Source organism: Culex pipiens, chromosome 2 (genome assembly GCF_016801865.2).
Source record: "Culex pipiens pallens isolate TS chromosome 2, TS_CPP_V2, whole genome shotgun sequence".
Classification (NCBI taxonomy): Eukaryota; Metazoa; Arthropoda; class Insecta; order Diptera; family Culicidae; genus Culex; species Culex pipiens.
This window is the reverse complement of record NC_068938.1, coordinates 1412453-1434101: the sequence shown is the minus strand read 5'-3', so window position 1 is coordinate 1434101 and position 21649 is coordinate 1412453. Positions and strand designations below refer to the sequence as shown.

At 36.8% G+C, this 21649-nt stretch overlaps 2 protein-coding genes and 1 long non-coding RNA gene across 9 annotated transcripts in view; all 3 read right to left on the bottom strand.

The window, feature by feature from the left end:
- The window catches only part of LOC120427085 (protein nubbin-like), a 175899-nt gene that overhangs the window by 134254 nt on the left and 19996 nt on the right, over nucleotides 1–21649 (bottom strand). The gene's annotated exons all lie outside the window — the stretch shown is intronic.
- LOC128092963 (uncharacterized) lies at nucleotides 666–2182 on the bottom strand. Its single transcript, XR_008212127.1, has 3 exons — nucleotides 1928–2182; nucleotides 1125–1358; nucleotides 666–1065 (listed from the first exon to the last, which is right to left on the bottom strand). It is a non-coding gene; the product is annotated as an uncharacterized LOC128092963 (long non-coding RNA).
- Nucleotides 4509–7905, bottom strand: LOC120427086 (mitochondrial-processing peptidase subunit beta-like). Of its 2 annotated transcripts, none has more exons than XM_052708215.1 (2): nucleotides 6974–7905; nucleotides 4509–6892 (listed from the first exon to the last, which is right to left on the bottom strand). In XM_052708215.1, exon 2 carries the CDS (start codon nucleotides 6140–6142, stop codon nucleotides 5762–5764), a length of 381 nt encoding a protein of 126 aa, XP_052564175.1. In that variant the 5' UTR covers nucleotides 6143–6892; nucleotides 6974–7905; the 3' UTR covers nucleotides 4509–5761. Both variants share the same exon structure in this region, with proteins under 2 accessions (XP_052564175.1, XP_039447867.1).

The following is a 21649-nucleotide window of genomic DNA, read 5'->3' as shown; positions in this document are numbered from 1 at the left end:
TGCATTTGGTACACCTCTTCGGCTCGGCTTTATACACTTGGCAGTCGTCCGTCGTGTGGGGACCCCCACAGCTGTTGCACCTGGCCTTGAGGTGACAGTTCCTGGTTCCATGGCCCAGATGCAAGCAGTTCCTGCACTGGGTCACGTTCGGCCGCTTGTTCCGGTAGGCCTCCCACCGGATGATAGTGCTTGCCACAACCTTCATTGCAGAGAGCTTCTTCAGATTGGTGCATCCCTTGGGGAAGATCACAATGTCACATGGACACTTTTGATGGAAATATTTTTAATATTTTTTTTTTCACTGGGCCTAGGAGACCTTATTCGTATGCAGTTCCATTCGAGTTAGCGAATCAGTTCTGTAGTCAATTTTATATCCTCGGCGAAAAACAATTATTTAATTCAAAAACTAATAATCCCTCGTCGTAGTGTCCTGATATAGAGTTACCCAGTGAGAAAAATCGAGCCAAACTCAACTCGATTTAGGCTCGAGTTTGGCTCGAGAATCGAGCGGGAATCGACTCGATTTGACACAAAAAACTAGAGCCAGTCGAGCCGAGTAAACGACAAACAACAGTGCATCAAATGAAAACGGCGGATTTACTTTACTAAGCCAATCAGCCCTTTTCATTGTTAGCATCAACTTATTATAATGAATTATTATTTTTTATTTAAATCTTGTTTTAATTTACATTTTATTCAACAAAGTATGCTATAAATTATAACTAATTTATCGCCAGATTTACCTCTTCCGCGGCTGTCTTCTCGGCTTTGGCAGATTTTCGACAAAGAACTTTGTCCTAAGGTTTCTATACGTGGTGTCAAACCAAAATTTACGTGACGTTACGTGACGAATTCCCCTCTCGGCAAATTTCCCCTCTTTTTGGTGCACGCTGGTTGGTCTTCGTCCAGGCACGTCCAGCCGTTCCAGATACGAATCGAACTCGTCCTCGTACTGGGATTCCAGGTCGGAAACGTTATTCTGATCACCGCCGGCAGCTTTTTTGGCGACCACCCGATCCTTGGCCTTGGCCTCACGCATGCATTTGCGTTTTTGTCTTAAGGAATCTGGAATTTCGAAAAGAATATCAAAAATCCGATCAACGAAGTTAAAAAATGGGACTCACCTAAAGCTCAACCGCTTGTCCTCGGTGCAATGATCCTTGGTGAGGGAGTGCACCGGCAACCTGCACGATCCGCTCGGCACGTAGTCGCCATTCTACTGCGCCACGCGATAATCTTCCGCCTCAGCACCTGCTCGCCACCTTTGCACCATCCGTTTTTGGCTTTTTCGGGTTCTTGAACGTGAACTGGTTCCAAAAAGTGCCCGGCAAAAAGTCTCGCAGGGGGTCGCCTAATATCTGAAGAAGAAAAATAAGTTAACTGGGGTAAATTCATCTTTCCGCCTAGCGTTTCCCTCCTCGGAAAAGTGTAGGGCCACAGAACCCGCAAAAACTTTCAGAAAGCCCTCCCTGTTGCGATGGGAAATCCTTCCGGATGGTCACGGAGACGGCAAAAACATCCGAAAGGCCAAGAAGTATCCTCCCTCTTGTGCAAGGAACTAGTTCCAGATGGTTACGGGACCGACAACAACCTTCCGGAAGGCCAGGAATCATCATTCCTCTTGCGCAAGGAACTCTTTGCGGATGGTTTTTGCCGGTTCTCTGATCATCCGGAAGGCCAAACCGCATCCTCTCTCTTGTGCAGGGGACTACTTCCGGATGGTCGCGGAACCTGCCAAAATCATCCGGAAGAAGTACCCTGCGCAAGAGGGAGGATACTTCTTGGCCTTTCGGATGTTTTTGCCGGCTCTGTGACCGTCCAGAATAAGTTCCCTGGCAAGAGGGATGGAGCTGTTTGGCCTTCCGGTTGTCAGAAAAGTTCTTCTGGAGCCAGTTCCGTGGCCAGTACAATTTTTCACGCTACTTACCGGAATTTTTATTGCCGCAATCCGCCTCCTTCGCCCATCAAAACTTTTTTCTTTACACTCAAACTGAAACTTAGTAAACGTTGGGGTTAATCATAAATCGACAAAATTTGGCTAAGTCTAGACCCAGTCACGAAATATTCTAGCAGAGCTGGTTCTGTCAGAATCCTGCTAGAACGGTGGAACATTTCTGCTAGAATGCTCTAAGAATATCCAGCTCTCTAAGAATTCTGCTAGAATCCTGCTAGAACGTCGAGACTGGGGAAAATCACCCAACAACGGTTTTGCAACAAATATTATTTCTTGCGGTTATAAGTTGTGTTCAAATGCAATAATATTTATTAAATAGTTCAACTGAAAATTCAAATTTGTACATTACTTAGAATCTAGTTGTTATTATTTTCAGTAAAACATATTTTTGATTTTGATCTAGGGTTTTTTCTCAAAATTTATTTTCCCTAAAAGAGCATGCAGCTAGCAACATCTAAACAGTTGAAAGGTTCTCCAAATCTCTGAATTGCAAATGTAACATCCTGGAGCAGAACTGTTAAATTCTAATAAACACCAATTGAATTGAATATTTTTGATTTTTATACGTTCAGTTAACCGTGCATATAAATAAAAAAAAACTTCCCGCGCAAATTTTCTCCGTTTTCTTTAGTCCTCATTCGCGCCATTTTTCGTTTTCGATCGGACGCCTGTCAATTTTGCAGTCATTCAGTTAAAAATCTTTGCAGTGAGCGGATGCAAAATGGCGTTCCAAGGAACAAAGCTCAACCGGAAGAAGCTGCAAGCCGAATCGTTGGCCGATGCTGACATTTCGGCAACGCCACAGGAATCGGAGCTGAACATCTCGGCGAGGTCGCAGGATTCCGAAGCGGATATTTCTGCGAGGTCCCATGACTCCGATGAGTATCAGTCCTGTAGTCAAGCAGACTCTAGCTGGTCCGACGATGACGTTGATACACAGGAAGCAACCAAAGAGGCCAAACGGATTCCGGGTGGTAGTAGTACCGCCAGAAAGGGAGATGCTGAAAATGATCCGGAAGAAACAGATTCCACGCTGGAGGAGTCATATGCGGACGACAACCCGGTTGGAGCCAAAGATCCCACGGCGGAAGTTGTTTCTTCCCGGATCTTGAAGACAACTAACGGCCGAGATTTACTTTACCTCGACGGGTATTACTACGTGAAGGACAAAACTGTAAGTTGTAATGAAAACAATTTGTCACTTTTCCGACATTAACTTAAGGCCAAAAAAGTGAGGTTAGAAAACCACGTGCATAACCTTAACTGCATTTATGGTACATTCGTTTGGCAACATTGAGTCAAGATTCTTTCTGTCAGTTGTTTTTGAATACCTCTGACTCATGTTTTCGAGTAGTTTATGTATGGCACAAGTTTTATAACCTCATTTTTCACCCATATCCATATCCATACAAACTTATAGGGATCTTTTCCGAGAACTATTATATCAAAAAAAAAATAATGTTCAATTTTACTTCTACAGCGTGATGAATCCCACTATTGGGAATGTCGGAATCGGAAGCATGGCAAAAATTCGGATTCGTATTGTGCCGGACGGGCAGTTACCACAGTGGCAGCTGATGGTATTCACGAGCCCAGGAAGCTGACTCCGCACAGCCACGTACCAGATCCAATGAAGGTTGATGACCTCAAGCTGCGCCAGTTCTTGAAGGAGGGCGCTGTAGTAAGCCTGGCTGCCCCATCCCGCGTAGCTTCCGAAGCCGGCGCTAGGGTCTCTAACGCGACCCAGGCACGCATGTCGAAGAACGCTCAACGACAAATAATTAAGCGAGCCCGTACAGCTTGCACCGCAGACCCGAAGACCATCGCGGAGTTGAGCGTACCAGAGAACCTACGCATATCTCTGGACGGTGATAAATTTTACCACGGCTGCGTAAAATCCGAAAAAGGCCAGTGTGCGTTCATCTTCACCACGGAGGGAGATCTACGCAGAATGGCACGTGCGACGTACTGGACAGGGGATGGCACGTTCGGACTTTCGCCGCTTCTGTGTCAGCTGTATACACTGCATTGCTCGGTAGCACCCAACCACGACACTAGCGTTCCTGCAGTATATGTCCTGATGTCCTCCAAAAGCGAAGAACTCTACACTGCTGTCTTGGAGAGCATCCTGACTATTGCCAACGGGATGAATATCTCATTCCGACCCAAGCGCATCTACACTGATTTCGAGCAAGCTCAACTTAACGCGTTCAGACAAGTTTTGCACGACGTGAGGCGATCAACGTGTTTTTTCCATTTTGCGCAAGCATTGTGGCGTAACGTTGAAACCAAATGCAAGGTCAAGGTTAACAACAACTACAAACTGTATCGGCACTACTGTCGCGTGAAGGCACTTGCTTTTGTGCCATCTAAAGACATCCCGAATGGTGAGTTTCGAATTATAATATCTTGAGGATTGTAACTAAATAGTTAATTCTTTCATCAGCGTTCATGGAACTCCAGAAAATTACACCGCCAGAACTCAAACAATGGATGGACTATGTCGACGCAATCTACGTGAACGGCCGTGTAAACCCGACCACGGGCGGAAAAGTCGCTCCTTTGTACGATCCTAAGTTGTGGAGCGTCAACGCCAACGTTAAAGCTGGCTTGCCGCGTGATACTAACGGACACGAAAGCTGGCACGCGCGATTCGCTCGACAGGGCTTCAAAAAGTCAAGGATCATCCCCTTGATTAATGCTCTTCAACTGGAACAAAAGGCGGCTCAAGGCAAGGTTTGCGAAATTCAAGCTGGACTCAAAACGGTCGATCCGAACGCGGTTGATCACAACCAGCAACTCTTGGATGTGGTCAAGGATTACAAGAAAATCGGCATCATTGAATATCTCGATGCTATTGACGCCCATCTCCACTAAAGCCTGATCAGAACGAATGATCAGAAATCTAAAGCTGTTTTTTTTTCTTTTTATTCATTATATTGTTACTACTCTTATTGCTTCTGAAATACACCTACTAAATAAATACTGATTAACATTTATTCGAGAAATCAATGTTTTTTATTTTTTTATTTATTAACTGGTATTGCGATAAAGGAATGAAAAGGGTCCTAAAGCCTTATTTAAATTTTAATGTACAACTTTTTACCGATTAAAAACAGTTTCTGATCCGAGGGGAATGACACTTCGCGATTTGATAAAAATCGCATCATATCGCGTCAAATTCCACTATATTCGCTCATCGCACCTTCATCGTTGTTGTTTTTCGCTCGATTGGTACCTCCGTTCGACAGTTTTAGTGCTTCGATTGTTACTCTTGGTTTGAGATGGCCGTTCTCTAATAAGATCCAGGTTCTCTAATCGTGCCAGATCGCGCTCATTCCGCTCGTCGTGCTCAAATCGTGCTCGACTGAATATATTTTTTTTCATGCAGTCAGGGTTGCCATGAAATATTTGTTCATGCAGTTTTCCGCGAAACTGGTCACACTGTTGAAATGTTTTGATTTTATTCGAGCAGTCCGACAAAGTAAATAAACCACGAATCGAATTGTTTTTGCCAACAAAAAACTAATCCGAAATTGATTTTAGTTTAAATTAAGCGGTTTTTTTTCATAAAATTATTTTTATTAGGTACTTTTCGGTACTGGGACCTGGTTAGGACCGAGTCCTCAGATCTTCGATGACAACAAACCCGTGGCCCCTGCCGGTGAGTTCGTTCTACAAGAGCTTCACGAGCCACTGGAGCTAGAACGCAAGGATTATGCTGCCGATTCTGTTCACGGGCCTGCCCCGGCCCTCGGTGTTGGTGCTTCAGCTCGTGCAGCGGGATCCGGCGGTTGTCGCACAAGATCAGGCGGCCAATGTCCTCGCAGATTGGCGTCGAGCCCCCAGCTGCTGCAGCATGTTCGTTATGATTAGGTTCTTGTCGTGGTCAACTTCGCTGTCAGTAACCATCATGCACAACAGCATCCTGGTCCTGCAGGTCAAACAGCATATTTCGTACTTGAGTGGATCGGACATGAAGAAGATGCCCCACAGGCCGATGTCCTTGGCGCTGTGGCACAGATTTTCCACGGCAAGCTTGGATGTCCCTGCAAACAAGCGATCCCACGAGCTGGATAGCGTGTTGGCGACCATTAGCGGAACATTGTCCAGGTCGATCCAGCCGCAATCCTTGACTGCACTGGCGATGCGCGCCAGCGGTAGCGAATCATCCCAGAGGCGAATCATCCCAGAACCGGTGCATTGAAAGAGGTCTTTCCGTCGTGATATAGTGATAGAGTGTTAGAAACAAAAATTAATAAATTTGATTTGCACAAAATTCTTTATTCGAACTGTATTTACACAAAATTAAAAGCGAAATCGTTCATGTTCTAGTAATTGATTAGGTTGACCTGCTGCTTGACCGCTCAGCTTTACTTGAACGGATGATGCAGTGCTATCTGCGGCTCGATCTACACTTTTGGACGACTTTGATTAAAATTGGGATTATTCTACATCAGAACCGCGGAACAGCAGTGGAGCGGCCGATTTGTTCATCATTCTCACTTCTACGAGTCGAACGTTGTCAGCTGTTTGCCTGCCACACTGTTTGACTTCATCCAGGTTACCAACCGCGGCAATCTGGATGTCGGTGCAGCCGTTGAGCGCGTCGATACACTCGACCTATCGTTGGTATGGATGGTAACCCGCGAACTGTCCGCCACCACCATCAAACCTTCTTCGGTTTGAACGATTCGAGCGACTTTTTCAGGGTAGATTCCGCCGACGCACTCCAACATGGTTGCGTTCTCCATGTCTTCAATGTTGAACGTCTGCAGATGCTCGTCCGAGCCGTCCTCCTTGTCCTGCGCTCCACCCTTGTACTGAATTGGACATCTGCTTGTGCACCTGGACAAACTCGGGCGTGGGCAGTAGGTCCAACCGGAAGTCGTGCATGACCACGCAGAAAATTCCCGGCAGATCGGCCAGTTCGGCGTCCTAAAAGTGTGCAAACAAGAAGAAGAACGACAATGTTAGTTACGGCTGGAGAGGGGCGACAGAGCACGCGTTAGTCCTCACTGTTGGGAAGTCCTTTATCACTGGAGTGGCAACGACAGTCCGTCGGGATTGGTGGTCGAGCAGCTGAGCGGTGGCGTATCCGGCGGGGCTTGTGCGGGTTCGCCATGAACCGTTGCGCGATCCGCTGCAGACCATTTTGGTAGCAAAGCGTGTTCAGGACCAGCTGGTTGAGCACGAAAACGTGCTCAAAAGTACTGCTTATATTTCCACCAGCCGTGGCCACCGTAATAACTGCTTAAATCGGTACTGCCGGACCAGTTCTGTTTTTTCTACTGGTCGTTGTTGTGGTGCTGTATTCACCTCCGCCACTCAAGCTCGAGTTTGAGCTGCTTTTGACCGAGATGCTACTTGCGGTACTATTTCACGAGTTTCTACTGCTACTTCCACCGGAATACTTCTGCTCTGGCTCGCGGCACTGCTCGTGCCCGTACTGGTTGCGGTCGTGGCCGTGGATGCAGATCTACCGATTCAACCGGCCAGCTCACTGATTAGGTTGTTCGTAGTCTTGATGACGTTCACCGTCACCAATGATGACCGCCAGCGGGTTGGACGAGGACGACGTAGGAACCATTTTGTTGACCGTAGACTTAAGCGCCGCGACCGTAAAACTTTTGCCGGTGGAGGTGTTGTTGTTGGAGGAGTTTCAGACTTGATTCCCTCTTGCCAGGCTAAGATTCGAGAGCGACTTCTGCAGACACATGGCCATGAGATTCGCCTCTGCAAATGAGGAACTGTGCAGACGAATAGTGTTGACCTGTGTTCACTATCAACATCTAGGACAGACGTTCCCAAATTTCTTTTCGGCACCACCTGCCAAAAAATAATAACAGATTAGGATTGTTTCTTTAAACATACCTTAAAATTACTTGCAATAATTGAGATGCCCTGACGAGCTGTGATCATCTTCTACAGATTATGACTTCCTGCAGGAAACCCGGATGAAGAAAGGGAGCCAACAGGAACTTCCGAAGGGGCAGAGATTTGGAAAACTTTCGAAAACGGAACTAAATAATGTTTTGTTTTGACAACGCTCAGCTGGACTGAATTGCTTTCACTGTAATTGAAAAACGCACATTGGTGTGTTCGTTTTCACACTTTCCCATACTGATTTTTTTTGTTCAACTACGATTACACTTTTTTTGGTTATCATAGCGAACTTAAAATTTATAGGCAAAAGTGCGAAAACAAACTCAGCGAAGTGAGTTTGTCAGTTAGTGTGTTTGCAGCACAAAAAAAAAAAACAAGACAAACGGTTGAAACTTGCATGAAAGTTTCGTAAACGGTTTTTTTTTAATTTGATTATTATTTTTATATTATTTTTCTACTAAACATAGATTCTGCCGAATGGTTTTCTGCTAAACGACTTAGGGCATCTCCACCGCAGAGATCTAATTGCGTGGCAAACCTATCGGTTGGATCCCCAGTTTTAGCTTTGCTCCGTAGCTAATACACGTTTCCGCACCGCTGGGAGCTAATTTGGCTACTGAATCAAGCCCACCGCGGGGATCTAATTTATTCATTTTCAAATTCTAGCCGTTTTGTTGATCGAAATCAATAAAAATACATTTTATCATGATAGAGCATGCTTCCAATTGCATTATATGTTCTAATTGTTTGCTTACATCTATAAAATATCATTTTCAAATTTTTAAAAGAGTTCATCCGATTTGCTTGCGACATGTTTGCACCCCAACATTCGCACCGCGGGTAGCAAAGCTAAAGCTAAATTAGCCTTCGAGTTCATTCAGCGAAGAAAAAGTTCATCGGGGATCCGTCGAGTAGCCAAGATAGGTGCTCGAGAAGTCCCCGAGCTGCCGGTGGCTAATTTTTTCAGCGATTTTTAGAATAATTTGTATTCGTTTTGGTTGAAGATGCATTTATTTTTATTATCAAATTTTAATAAATATTAAAGAAATGAGTTATTTGGTTCAAAACGACTTTATTAAATTGAAAAATTGTGGAATTTATATTTATTTTGGTATTTTTTAAATAAAAAATAATCAGCCACCTATGTTTAAAACATGAATGTTCAAAATTTAAAAATAACTTAACCGATTTGAACATTTTTAAATTATTTTTTAAAATTTAAATATAGGGTAGGGAGTAAAATAAAAATACGAATACATTTTTAATTATTATTTTTTTTCATTTGAATTAAAAATATTTTGAATAGTAGTACCGTAAAGGCTGATACGCAGATTGGAAGGAACGCAAAACTCCATATAAAAAATGGCCAGGGAAAGGGCAACGAAAAGATTTTTCTTAAGCGGTACGCAACTAAAAAGCAACAAAAACGAAAAGTGGCGTTTGACGTTTCTTCGCACGGTGGTTGTTTGCAATATGAATCGAAGAATAGGAATTTTCCTTTTTGTATGCGACTGAAAATCACAAACGTATTGATAATCTTGTATACGATATAATAATATTGAAAATCCCCGCCGAATCTCAAAATGCAGAATTTTGAAATTAAAAGGACAGATATAGTTTTATGGTCGAATAGAGTAAAAAAAGAAGTTGTCTTTATAGCTGTCGGCAGACATGTCGGCCACTATTGGTAGTACCAACCAGCAACCTCTGGATTGTGAGTCCAGTGCGCTGTCCAATTGATCCACACGGATGGGATCGAAATGAAGTAAACCAGAGTGAAAAAAAACTTGACAATTATCATACAAATATCTATTTTCTGACTGAAAAACTCAATAATAAAAAATCTTAAATTTGGAAATTCAAAATTAAAAATATGCAGAATTGAATAATAATTTTAATATTAAAGTATTTATAAATTCAAGAGCTCAACAATTTATAAAAAAAAAAACAGAAATTACAAGTCGAAATTCCAAAAGCTTAAAACTCTGAAATTAAGAAATTCGAAAATAAAAATTTACGAAAAAACACTATTTTTATCAAAAATACAAAAAAATTGAATTCAAAATCAGGAATTTGAAAATTTAAGAAATTAAGAATTTAAAAATCTGGGAATTTAAGAATTTAAGAATTTAAGAATTTAAGAATTTAAGAATTTAAGAATTTAAGAATTTAAGAATTTAAGAATTTAAGAATTTAAGAATTTAAGAATTTAAGAATTTAAGAATTTAAGAATTTAAGAATTTAAGAATTTAAGAATTTAAGAATTTAAGAATTTAAGAATTTAAGAATTTAAGAATTTAAGAATTTAAGAATTTAAGAATTTAAGAATTTAAGAATTTAAGAATTTAAGAATTTAAGAATTTAAGAATTTAAGAATTTAAGAATTTAAGAATTTAAGAATTTAAGAATTTAAGAATTTAAGAATTTAAGAATTTAAGAATTTAAGAATTTAAGAATTTAAGAATTTAAGAATTTAAGAATTTAAGAATTTAAGAATTTAAGAATTTAAGAATTTAAGAATTTAAGAATTTAAGAATTTAAGAATTTAAGAATTTAAGAATTTAAGAATTTAAGAATTTAAGAATTTAAGAATTTAAGAATTTAAGAATTTAAGAATTTAAGAATTTAAGAATTTAAGAATTTAAGAATTTAAGAATTTAAGAATTTAAGAATTTAAGAATTTAAGAATTTAAGAATTTAAGAATTTAAGAATTTAAGAATTTAAGAATTTAAGAATTTAAGAATTTAAGAATTTAAGAATTTAAGAATTTAAGAATTTAAGAATTTAAGAATTTAAGAATTTAAGAATTTAAGAATTTTAAGAATTTAAGATCCAAGAATTTAAGAATTTAAGAATTTAGGAATTTAAGAATTTAAGAATTTAAGAATTTAAGAATTTAAGAAATTAGGAATTTAAGAATTTAAGAATTTAAGAATTTAAGAATTTAAGAATTTAAGAATTTAAGAATTTAAGAATTTAAGAATTTAAGAATTTAAGAATTTAAGAATTTAAGAATTTAAGAATTTAAGAATTTAAGAATTTAAGGAATTTAAGAATTTAAGAATTTAAGAATTTAAGAATTTAAGAATTTAAGAATTTAAGAATTTAAGAATTTAAGAATTTAAGAATTTAAGAATTTAAGAATTTAAGAATTTAAGAATTTAAGAATTTAAGAATTTAAGAATTTAAGAATTTAAGAATTTAAGAATTTAAGAATTTAAGAATTTAAGAATTTAAGAATTTAAGAATTTAAGAATTTAAGAATTTAAGAATTTAAGAATTTAAGAATTTAAGAATTTAAGAATTTAAGAATTTAAGAATTTAAGAATTTAAGAATTTAAGAATTTAAGAATTTAAGAATTTAAGAATTTAAGAATTTAAGAATTTAAGAATTTAAGAATTTAAGAATTTAAGAATTTAAGAATTTAAGAATTTAAGAATTTAAGAATTTAAGAATTTAAGAATTTAAGAATTTAAGAATTTAAGAATTTAAGAATTTAAGAATTTAAGAATTTAAGAATTTAAGAATTTAAGAATTTAAGAATTTAAGAATTTAAGAATTTAAGAATTTAAGAATTTAAGAATTTAAGAATTTAAGAATTTAAGAATTTAAGAATTTAAGAATTTAAGAATTTAAGAATTTAAGAATTTAAGAATTTAAGAATTTAAGAATTTAAGAATTTAAGAATTTAAGAATTTAAGAATTTAAGAATTTAAGAATTTAAGAATTTAAGAATTTAAGAATTTAAGAATTTAAGAATTTAAGAATTTAAGAATTTAAGAATTTAAGAATTTAAGAATTTAAGAATTTAAGAATTTAAGAATTTAAGAATTTAAGAATTTAAGAATTTAAGAATTTAAGAATTTAAGAATTTAAGAATTTAAGAATTTAAGAATTTAAGAATTTAAGAATTTAAGAATTTAAGAATTTAAGAATTTAAGAATTTAAGAATTTAAGAATTTAAGAATTTAAGAATTTAAGAATTTAAGAATTTAAGAATTTAAGAATTTAAGAATTTAAGAATTTAAGAATTTAAGAATTTAAGAATTTAAGAATTTAAGAATTTAAGAATTTAAGAATTTAAGAATTTAAGAATTTAAGAATTTAAGAATTTAAGAATTTAAGAATTTAAGAATTTAAGAATTTAAGAATTTAAGAATTTAAGAATTTAAGAATTTAAGAATTTAAGAATTTAAGAATTTAAGAATTTAAGAATTTAAGAATTTAAGAATTTAAGAATTTAAGAATTTAAGAATTTAAGAATTTAAGAATTTAAGAATTTAAGAATTTAAGAATTTAAGAATTTAAGAATTTAAGAATTTAAGAATTTAAGAATTTAAGAATTTAAGAATTTAAGAATTTAAGAATTTAAGAATTTAAGAATTTAAGAATTTAAGAATTTAAGAATTTAAGAATTTAAGAATTTAAGAATTTAAGAATTTAAGAATTTAAGAATTTAAGAATTTAAGAATTTAAGAATTTAAGAATTTAAGAATTTAAGAATTTAAGAATTTAAGAATTTAAGAATTTAAGAATTTAAGAATTTAAGAATTTAAGAATTTAAGAATTTAAGAATTTAAGAATTTAAGAATTTAAGAATTTAAGAATTTAAGAATTTAAGAATTTAAGAATTTAAGAATTTAAGAATTTAAGAATTTAAGAATTTAAGAATTTAAGAATTTAAGAATTTAAGAATTTAAGAATTTAAGAATTTAAGAATTTAAGAATTTAAGAATTTAAGAATTTAAGAATTTAAGAATTTAAGAATTTAAGAATTTAGGAATTTAAGAATTTAAGAATTTAAGAATTTAAGAATTTAAGAATTTAAGAATTTAAGAATTTAAGAATTTAAGAATTTAAGAATTTAAGAATTTAAGAATTTAAGAATTTAAGAATTTAAGAATTTAAGAATTTAAGAATTTAAGAATTTAAGAATTTAAGAATTTTAGAATTTAAAATTTTTAGTATTAAGAATTTTAGAATTTTAGAAATTTTAGAATTTTAGAATTTAAGAATTTAAAATTTTAGAATTTTAGAATTTTAGAATTTTAGAATTTTAGAATTTAAGATCAGGATTGCATGTTTTCGAATCCGTATTGGCTTATTTAAAATGTTTTGCTTGAATTTTGCTTTTTATTCAATACCAATGACTTGTCTCTTGCATCACAGAAAAAAAAAGTTGAATTTTGGAATGTTGAAAATTTGGTAGGTTGAATATTACCTCTTTATTTGTGTAATATTACATAAAAAATGTGTAAAAATGTGAACCTGATGAATATTCATCAAAAACTGATGAAAATTCATCATTTTCTGGGGTAAAATTAATCATTTATTTTGCCACAAAATCTGTCACCATTTCCTGATGAATATTACCATCATTTTTTTTTCTGTGATGTCCAGCAGTTGATCGACAATGCGTTGACCAAAATTAATCAAACACAGCCCCAATCTGACCTCAAAAACTAAACTGCATCACCCTAGATTGCCAAAAGGTGGCCAAAAGTCATTTTTCATGCGTAAACTTGCAGCACAGGAGGGAAAATATCTCCAAACTCGAAGAATTGAAATCGAAAAATCAATCATCACTCCTAATGTAAACATTTACTGACGTGAGCAGGATAAACTCTTTGTTTACAAACTCACATTGGCCTAATTACATTGTTTTGCTTGAAAAAACCATCCGTCAGACGATTTGCTCCCGGTAGATCCCGGAGCTAACCTGAGTTTTGTTTAGATTCGGATGAACACGGATGAACTCGAACCTAAATTAGCTCTCGCACAAGTACCGCGGTGGGCTTGACGCGGGTGCCAAATTAGCTTTGCAACGCAATTAGGTCCCTGCGGTGGAGATGCCCTTATTCGGCTCAATGATCTTTTCTGCCTTTCGTACTATTCCGCTCAACGACATTCTGCCAAACGACTTATTCGGCCTAACGAGTTATTCTGCCGTTTGTACCATTCCGCCTAATGACATTCTGCCAATTGATTTTCTGCCGAACAAGCTTTTCTGCCAAATGTATTTTCTGCCGAATGACCTTTTCTGCCGAATGACCCATTCCGCCGATTGTTTTTCTGCCGTTCGGCTTTCCGCCGAATGTCATTCTGCCGAATAATTTTCTGCCGAATGGCCCAGTCCCGCGTGGACATACCGTATCAAACGCTCCGAGTCAATTAATTTGGTGTGTTAGAGTAAATCGAAAAGTTCAGAAAATTTCACAAAGGATTCATTCTTTAGCATTTAAAATCGAATCAATATTTTACGAGAAATTGCCAGTTGAAAATTACTGGCTGCTTAGGTGACACTCAAAACTAATTTTCGTCGATCTAAATTCTTTGTGAGGCTGTATTTCAGAAACGAGTTATCTAACTTTTCAAGTCTCATAGAGAAAATGGTAGGAAATCATGCCGAAGAAAGCTTAAAAAACTTTAAAATTAGCCACAAGTCAAATTTTAAATCCAGTTTTTTAAGCAAAATTGTAGCGATTGATCAAAGCTAATAAAAGCAAAAAAGTTCAATCGTAGATCAATTTTCACTGATTCCGCCTCAAAACGAGTATTTTTTTTTTGCTTGGTCACCGCCAATTTTCGACCTTCCCGGCCGGTCACCGCCGCCGTTTGACCTTAGCGCTCACAAGAGTGCGATAAATTGTGTGTCTTTTCGGAAAAAGAAACACAAAAAACGCACTCTGCTGCCGCCGCACAAAAAGCCCGAACCCGGAGATAAACAACTGTGACACATAAAAAATAATTGCTTGTACTATTTGACAATTTTTATTCCTATTTTCTCACTTCCCGCGCGTTTATCATTGTCGTTTTTAAAAACACATAAAATTTGTCACACCGCGCTCGCCGCCGCTCCAACTTTGTGACCGCATCGCAGTAGTCTCTGGGAAACTCTACAGCAGAGATAGCCGGGCTCGGGTTGCGAGGTTGGTCAACGGTGGCAGTAGCCTTTGGAAAACGGAGAGGCGCCCGGCCAACCAGACGAGTTGACGTCGTCGTTGGTTCTCAGGTTGGGTTGTTTGAGGCTTGCTTAGATCGAGATGTGAGTTATCGATGAATTATTTTAAAAAGTTTTGAAAATTACAAAAAAGAAAGCAAAAAACAAGCAAATTTCTAAAATTTTCTTATTCAAAAACTTAATTCCAAAGATAATAAATTACAAACGCATGCACGGATTCAAATGGTTACTAGGGTGCCCAGAAAAAATGACCCCCTGCTCCACAAGCGAAAAACAGTTTTTTGGGTTATTTTAAGCATCTGTGTAAATTTTGAGCGAAATTGGATGAGATTAACCCATTGATACCAGAGCCTAAAGTTCGCGAAAAAAATGTTTTTCATACAAAAATGACTTTTTTTAAATCGCTAATAACTTTTCAGGATCGAGTTTTACAGCTTTGGTGTGTTCTACAAAGTTGTAGAGCATTAAATTTTCAATAAAAATCTCACTTTTGGGAATATTTGGATGGAAGTAGCGCACCGTGCAGACCAAACCGTAAGAATCTTGGGTTTTCCATACATTTTTTCGATTTTTCCCATACAAACTTCACCTCCGAGTATCAATTGGTAAATTATGACCGATTTTTGCTTATATTTGGCCCAGAGTCCTAAAATAGGTCAAGGAACAATATTCAGCTTGTGGAGCGAGGTTTTGAAAAAAAGTCCCATATTCTGGGCACCCTAATGGTTACCCAAATTAACTTGTTTGCGGACAAGATTTACAATTATAGCCCCCAATAAATTCCACCTTTTTATGAAAACTGGTACAAAACTTTCGACACAGTGACATCAAAGGAGGCGAGGTGGTGTACAATTATAACAATAGGGTGTAGCAGCACCCCCACCTGCAAAAGGGTCACTCAGGTGTGGCCACTCGCCGCGCGCGTCTTCACGTCGCGGCCTCCTGAGTGTGAAGCTCATATTTTGGGAAATTTAAATTATTACGTACCTCCGTGGTGGCGCGGCCAAGGGAATCGTCAAATTGTTAATTTGAATAGCAGGTCTCTCGCCACGCAACGCGAAGCCCAAAATTAAATATTAAGATGGATATCGCGAAGGGGCCTCTCTGAAAGGCAACTGTCATGTCAAACTTAAATAAGTACGGCGGAAGATTTCCCTCCGTGGTCTAATTGGAACCATACTAATTAGTGTGTATGGAAATCCAGATTGATATCGCAATTTTTTCCTTCCTTCTTCATAGTTGGGACTTTCTTACATACATTTTGGACTGACCGCCAAAAAGTGAGCCATTTCTAGCGTCTAATTGTGGTCAGAGTAGCCCCCGTTCGTGATTGCCCCGTTACACATATGGGCGCCTACTATGATGGACGGGTACGTTGCTCTGTTTTGACGGGCTGAACGCTAATTTCCGCTTTTCCCCCACTCCCCACCCTCCATCCAAGTAGCCCTAATTTTCTGTCCGGTTCACAGAAGCACACCATAATTCGTTTAAAAATTCAAATTTTAAAATTAACTCCATCCCAAGCGATCAACATCATCATCATCTTCTAGGAAATTACCGCTCTCGGTGATCCGCTCTGATCCTCGAGCTTTTTTCGGATGATGAGTTTGGACAAAAGACGCTCGCGCTCGCGATCTAACAAGCGGAACCGAGATGGTGATGGCTCAAAAATGATATAATCGCCCCTGAGAGATGAATAATATTCCGGCGAGGTTCGATTATTTGAATATATGGAAAAGATCCAAGAAGGCTGCTGAGACTGCTGCGGGACAACCGCCACCTTCGATGATGGCTCGCAGAGCGCAGAGATCGAGCGAAACGGTGTTAACGTTCATTGTTGGCGGTAATTATGGATAATTTTGAACTTCCTGGCCTGGCTTGCTTTGATGGCGATACTGACTGACTGACTGACTGGCAGGTTCGTCAATCGTCGGGAACCAAAGGCAACTAGGTGTAATTTCTAGAGGAGTTCAGGTTGCTTGAGAGCGAGACGGCGTTCATTCATAAATGTGACGAATTGGAGGAAATGAGGAGCAAAGTGGACGATTTTGGGAATGAACTGAAGTTGGAATGTGAAAGAAATTTGGGTTGGTATGATTTTTGTATATTTTTAATGATGCATGAATGTTTAAGCATGGTTTGTAATCCAATTGGTATTTTTTTTTCGTTGTTCCCAACCTGCAGTACATGTAGAAACATCCAAGACTCTTAAAAAAGAAACATTCCATACGTAGTACCAACCTTGTTCGAGCTTCGAGCCAACATATGAAAAAAATCTTGAAAATTCAATCTAAATTAAATTAAATTAGAAAAGAACTACAAATCAAATTACATGCTCCGGTAACGTCATGCTTCGAATTCCCGGACGTTTCGAAACAAATATAAGTAAGTTCGCATAATAACTGTCAAAACTGTCCTATTTGATAAATTTTTACATCAACTTTTATTTCATACTTATTTGGAGATCAAAACAATTAAATAAAAATAAAATATGAGTTTACCACAACTGTGAAAAAATTCATGGGCGTCCTAAGCAACTGGAAAGCAAACCAAAAAGTTCAGGTTCCTTGAATCCTAGCAAATTGTTGTACAAAATATAGATTTTTTGATGTTTAAAGCTTCTTTGAGACCTACGGAATACCAATCATTAAAATTTTAGTCCAAATTTGTGCGATTCATAAGCAAAAACTAGTGTCCAGATTTCGAATCAGCTTTTATCAGTGTCCGAGATTCGAAGCACAATATGTCATTTTAATTTTAAAATTCTGTAGATAAATTGTTATAAAAGACATATTTTGAATGCATTCTCTTTAAATTTACTGTTTATAGTAAATCCTAATGTTTTTTTACATTTCCAACTTATTACATGATTTTTTCACCAGTTATAATAAAAATGATATGCGGATTTCTAATCATGAGCTTATACTTGACTTCATGAAGAAGATTTAAAAAATACACTCCTAAAATATTTATCTATTTTTAAAATTTTCTGTTTCACAAATGGCAAACTTCTTAATACCATCCAAAAACGATTGGCAATCTTTTTATCGATACTGTAGATTCTTGTTGATTATTTCTTAAGAAAAAAATATCAATTGAAGGAAAAATTACATCAAACATTCTTTGTTGAAACATGATCTTAAATTATCAACTTCCAACGTTTTAAATATTAAAATTCTGTTTTGACCAATTTCCTATATTTTTATTTTTTTTTATTATATCACCATCGTGTTCCCCGGACAATTTTACATAATAATCAATGTAGACCTCAAACTAAAATGAACTTTTAGCGAGAAGCGGTGATTTTATTGAAAAAAGTTTGATTTTGTGCAGCACACGAAGAACATAGTGTACTTTTCAACAAAAAGCGATGAATCCCGCATAGTTCGGTTTTTATACATATTTGAGAAACTTATTTCGGATTTGCATTCATAGGATAGAGCGAAATCAAAACTTTTTTCAGTAAAATCGTTGTGTCTCGCCAATAGATCATTTTAGTTTGAGGTCTACATTAATTATTATGTAAAATTGTCCGGGGAACACGATGGTAATAAAATAAAAAAAAAATATAAGGAATTGGTCAAAACTGAATTTAAATACTCAAAACGTTTAAATTTAATATTAGGGAGCATTAAGGCGTGAAAATCTTATTTTTATTGAATTCCTTGGACAATTTTCTATAAAATGCAACCTGTAGAAAGTTTTTGCTCAAACAGTTGCAAAGTTATGATTATAATAAAAGATACAGTTTTTTAGAAAATCGTCAAAAATGAGGGCGGTGCCAAAAATAAAAGGATGGTTAAATCTTGGGATTTATGTTCACTATCGATAGATGAAAGTTCCCTCCAAGTTTGGTCCAAATCGGTGAAGGTCGAGTCCAAAAGTGTACTCAGATGACCTGGAATGTCCCATAACCCAAGTTTGTCCATTTCAGGAAAAAAATAGAGTAGAATTCCCTACATTTTGATCTCTACGAAAAAAAAAAATGAAAATTTTGGAAACTGAAATGTTGAACCGGTTTAATATTAAATATTTGTCCCATCTAAAATATTGACTAAAAATGGCTATAACTTTAAAATGGTGCACTTTATCAAAAAAACACTCAAGTTTTGGTTTAGAAACTTCAATCAAACAGTCTGGACTTATTTTTTGATTTTTTTTTAAATCATTATTTAAAGATTTTTTGCCTTTTCTGGAATTTTCAGAAAAGATGTAATTTTATGCTCCGATAAGAATATAAATAGAATTAAAAATGTATTGTTTTGTAAATCAATTTATAGAGACAAAAAATTGATTTATAAAACTAGAAAAATATCATCAGAAAAATCGTATTTCATTTTATTTTTGTTTTTTTTTTTTTTGTGAAGTCCTCATCCATACCTACAACCTTGCCAAAGACAACAAATCGATCAATAAATTCCTTCAAAAAATTAAGATTTTTGAATTTTCACATATTATTTTTGCATGGACTGCTGTCAAATTTGTTTGGAAATAATATGGACAAAGAAATGATGCAAAATGCCTTCAACCTGATAAATAAATGCAAAAAATTGGATGGCCGAAATCTAAAAAAAATGTTCAGTCGACTCTCTGGTTTTCGATCTTCATTATCTCAATATTGATCCATTTATCGATGATTCCCTTCCTTAAAGTTCCCTTTGATTTCAAAACTTTCCGATTGTCAATATTTTGGCTGACCTATTTCTATGCAAAACAGAGTTTTTAAGGGAGTGCCATGATTCTCTCTGATAGTTGGGTATCAGACAAAAAAAATCTCAATCGAGACTTTACTTTGCATGGTTTTGTAAACTGATGCTTCTCTTCCTCGATGGTCCCCTTGGTGTTGACATCCAATGAGTGGACTTTAAAATTATTTTTAACATCCTTTAATTAAAGACAAATTTCAGGAACGGCTTTAGAATTATTTAGAATTATGATGTGTTTAAATTTTAGATTGAAATAGAAAATGAATTATTGAGAAAGTTTACTATTTTAAGTTTAAAAAACACGATAAGTGTTACTATTCAATAACTTATTTTGTTAAAATATTTAAACATTTGTTTTTAAACATGGTGGTATGAACCACTTCGATCCTCATCGAACCCAAAACAAAAAACAACAAGCCTACTTGTCACCAGCATTCGTCTGATTATACGAAACCAGCCTACTAATTACAGTGCTCTTGCGCCGGATCCTCGTAAATGATCATGGGGTGTTAATTACAGTTTGTGCCGCGCGTTCGCGAGCGCCACCAAATTTTTGTATGGCTGTCGTGTTGTCTTCTTCAATTCCTACAAACTGCGGGGCCTGGTCAGACAAGCTCTCATTTGAATTTTCGGGGGGAGACACGATCAAACCACACGATCTCCGGCCCCGGTGGTCTCTGTGCGTATATTTTTTTATTATTACATTTTTTGAAAACGAGAGAAGGGAATAAAAAAAGCTTGAACATTGTACACCTCAAGTATATTGTGTTTTATAGTAGGAAAAAAATGAGACGTTCCTCGCGCGCCGCAGTTGTTGGTGGTAATTATGCGACATCACGAGATCATTATCAGCAATTCCAGCCTTTTTGAGGAAGGGCGAAGGGGGTGCCAGCTATAATTATCATCTTCAACGGCCCCTCACAGAGTGTCCACGGTCCGGCTGAGCCCAATAACGACATGCAAAGTAACGCCGCAGAACAGCGGCGTTGAGAAGGGGAAACAAATTGAAATTCTGAAACATTTCTCGAAATAAACACGTCCGTCAGACTTGTCTAAATCTAAAATAGCAGCAGCACCTTAGTAGGCCTGGTTACCTTGTTTAAATGCTATGCAAATTGTTACCTTGCGGCACGACCGCCAGTAGGCGCTGCCATCCGAGCTCAGCTTCTCTGCCTAATTGGCACTCTTTGATGAGCAATGGTGGTTCAAGTCCGACTAATTATTTGTTTGCTTAGCCGCCAGCGCAGTCTAGTAGGCTCTGACTGACTGACTGATAAGTCCATGGGCGCAGTTGACGATTTGCTGCACGCGTTGCAACACCATCAACCGTGTGCAGTGTGCAGAGCAAAAAATTAATTTTACAACTTTTTATTCACATATATAAATCGTTCCACTGACACTGTTCGGCCCAGTTATGAATGTTTAACTAGGCGCTGCCTTGAGGGAGAGAGAGACGGGGAAGAACCTGCTGCGGAGCATTATGCCTTCTGTTTTTTTGCAGCGAAAATATTTGCAAAATGTAATGAGAGCTAATTAGCATGATTTTGCATGACGATTTCCATGTTTTCCTTGGCGTTCTCCAAGGTTTCTTCGACAGCAGCAGCAGTAGTGCTCTTTTTTATTGTTATTTTATTTTAAAGCAACTTGACGAAAAACCTTGCCCCAAGGAGCGCTCCTTCTGTTGATATATCTAACGATATTTTAATTACGTCTGCCTCTGACTGCACACCACAGAACAGAACTTGCAGCTGAGCATGCAAATCGTAGCAGGCTGCACGCAACTCTGAGTGGGCCAACTGAGCGAAAAGTTTAAGGTTTCAGTGATAAGCATTTTGAAAAATAATTTTGTTTTTTATAAGAAAAAATTTGCCATTGAAAAACTCAAAATTTCTAAAACTGTTGATTTTCATATTGATTCACAGAAATTCCCACACTCAACAAAAAACCGCGAATCTAAACCGCATAATTTATGCACCCCACCAGCTTTCCCGACCACAAAATTGCGTACAAGCTTGACGACGGAACAAATTTTCAATTCCGGTTGACTTTGCACCAAATCAAATAACGTTTATCTTGGTCGCAGTAGGCTCCCCTTTCAACAACCAACTTGCACCCGTTTGATCACCCCGTCGCCTACTTG

Excerpts from the sequence above, each read along its gene's own strand:
- LOC120427086 (XM_052708215.1), bottom strand. The coding sequence starts at position 6,142 with ATGATTCGCCTCTGGGATGATTCGCTACCGCTGGCGCGCATCGCCAGT.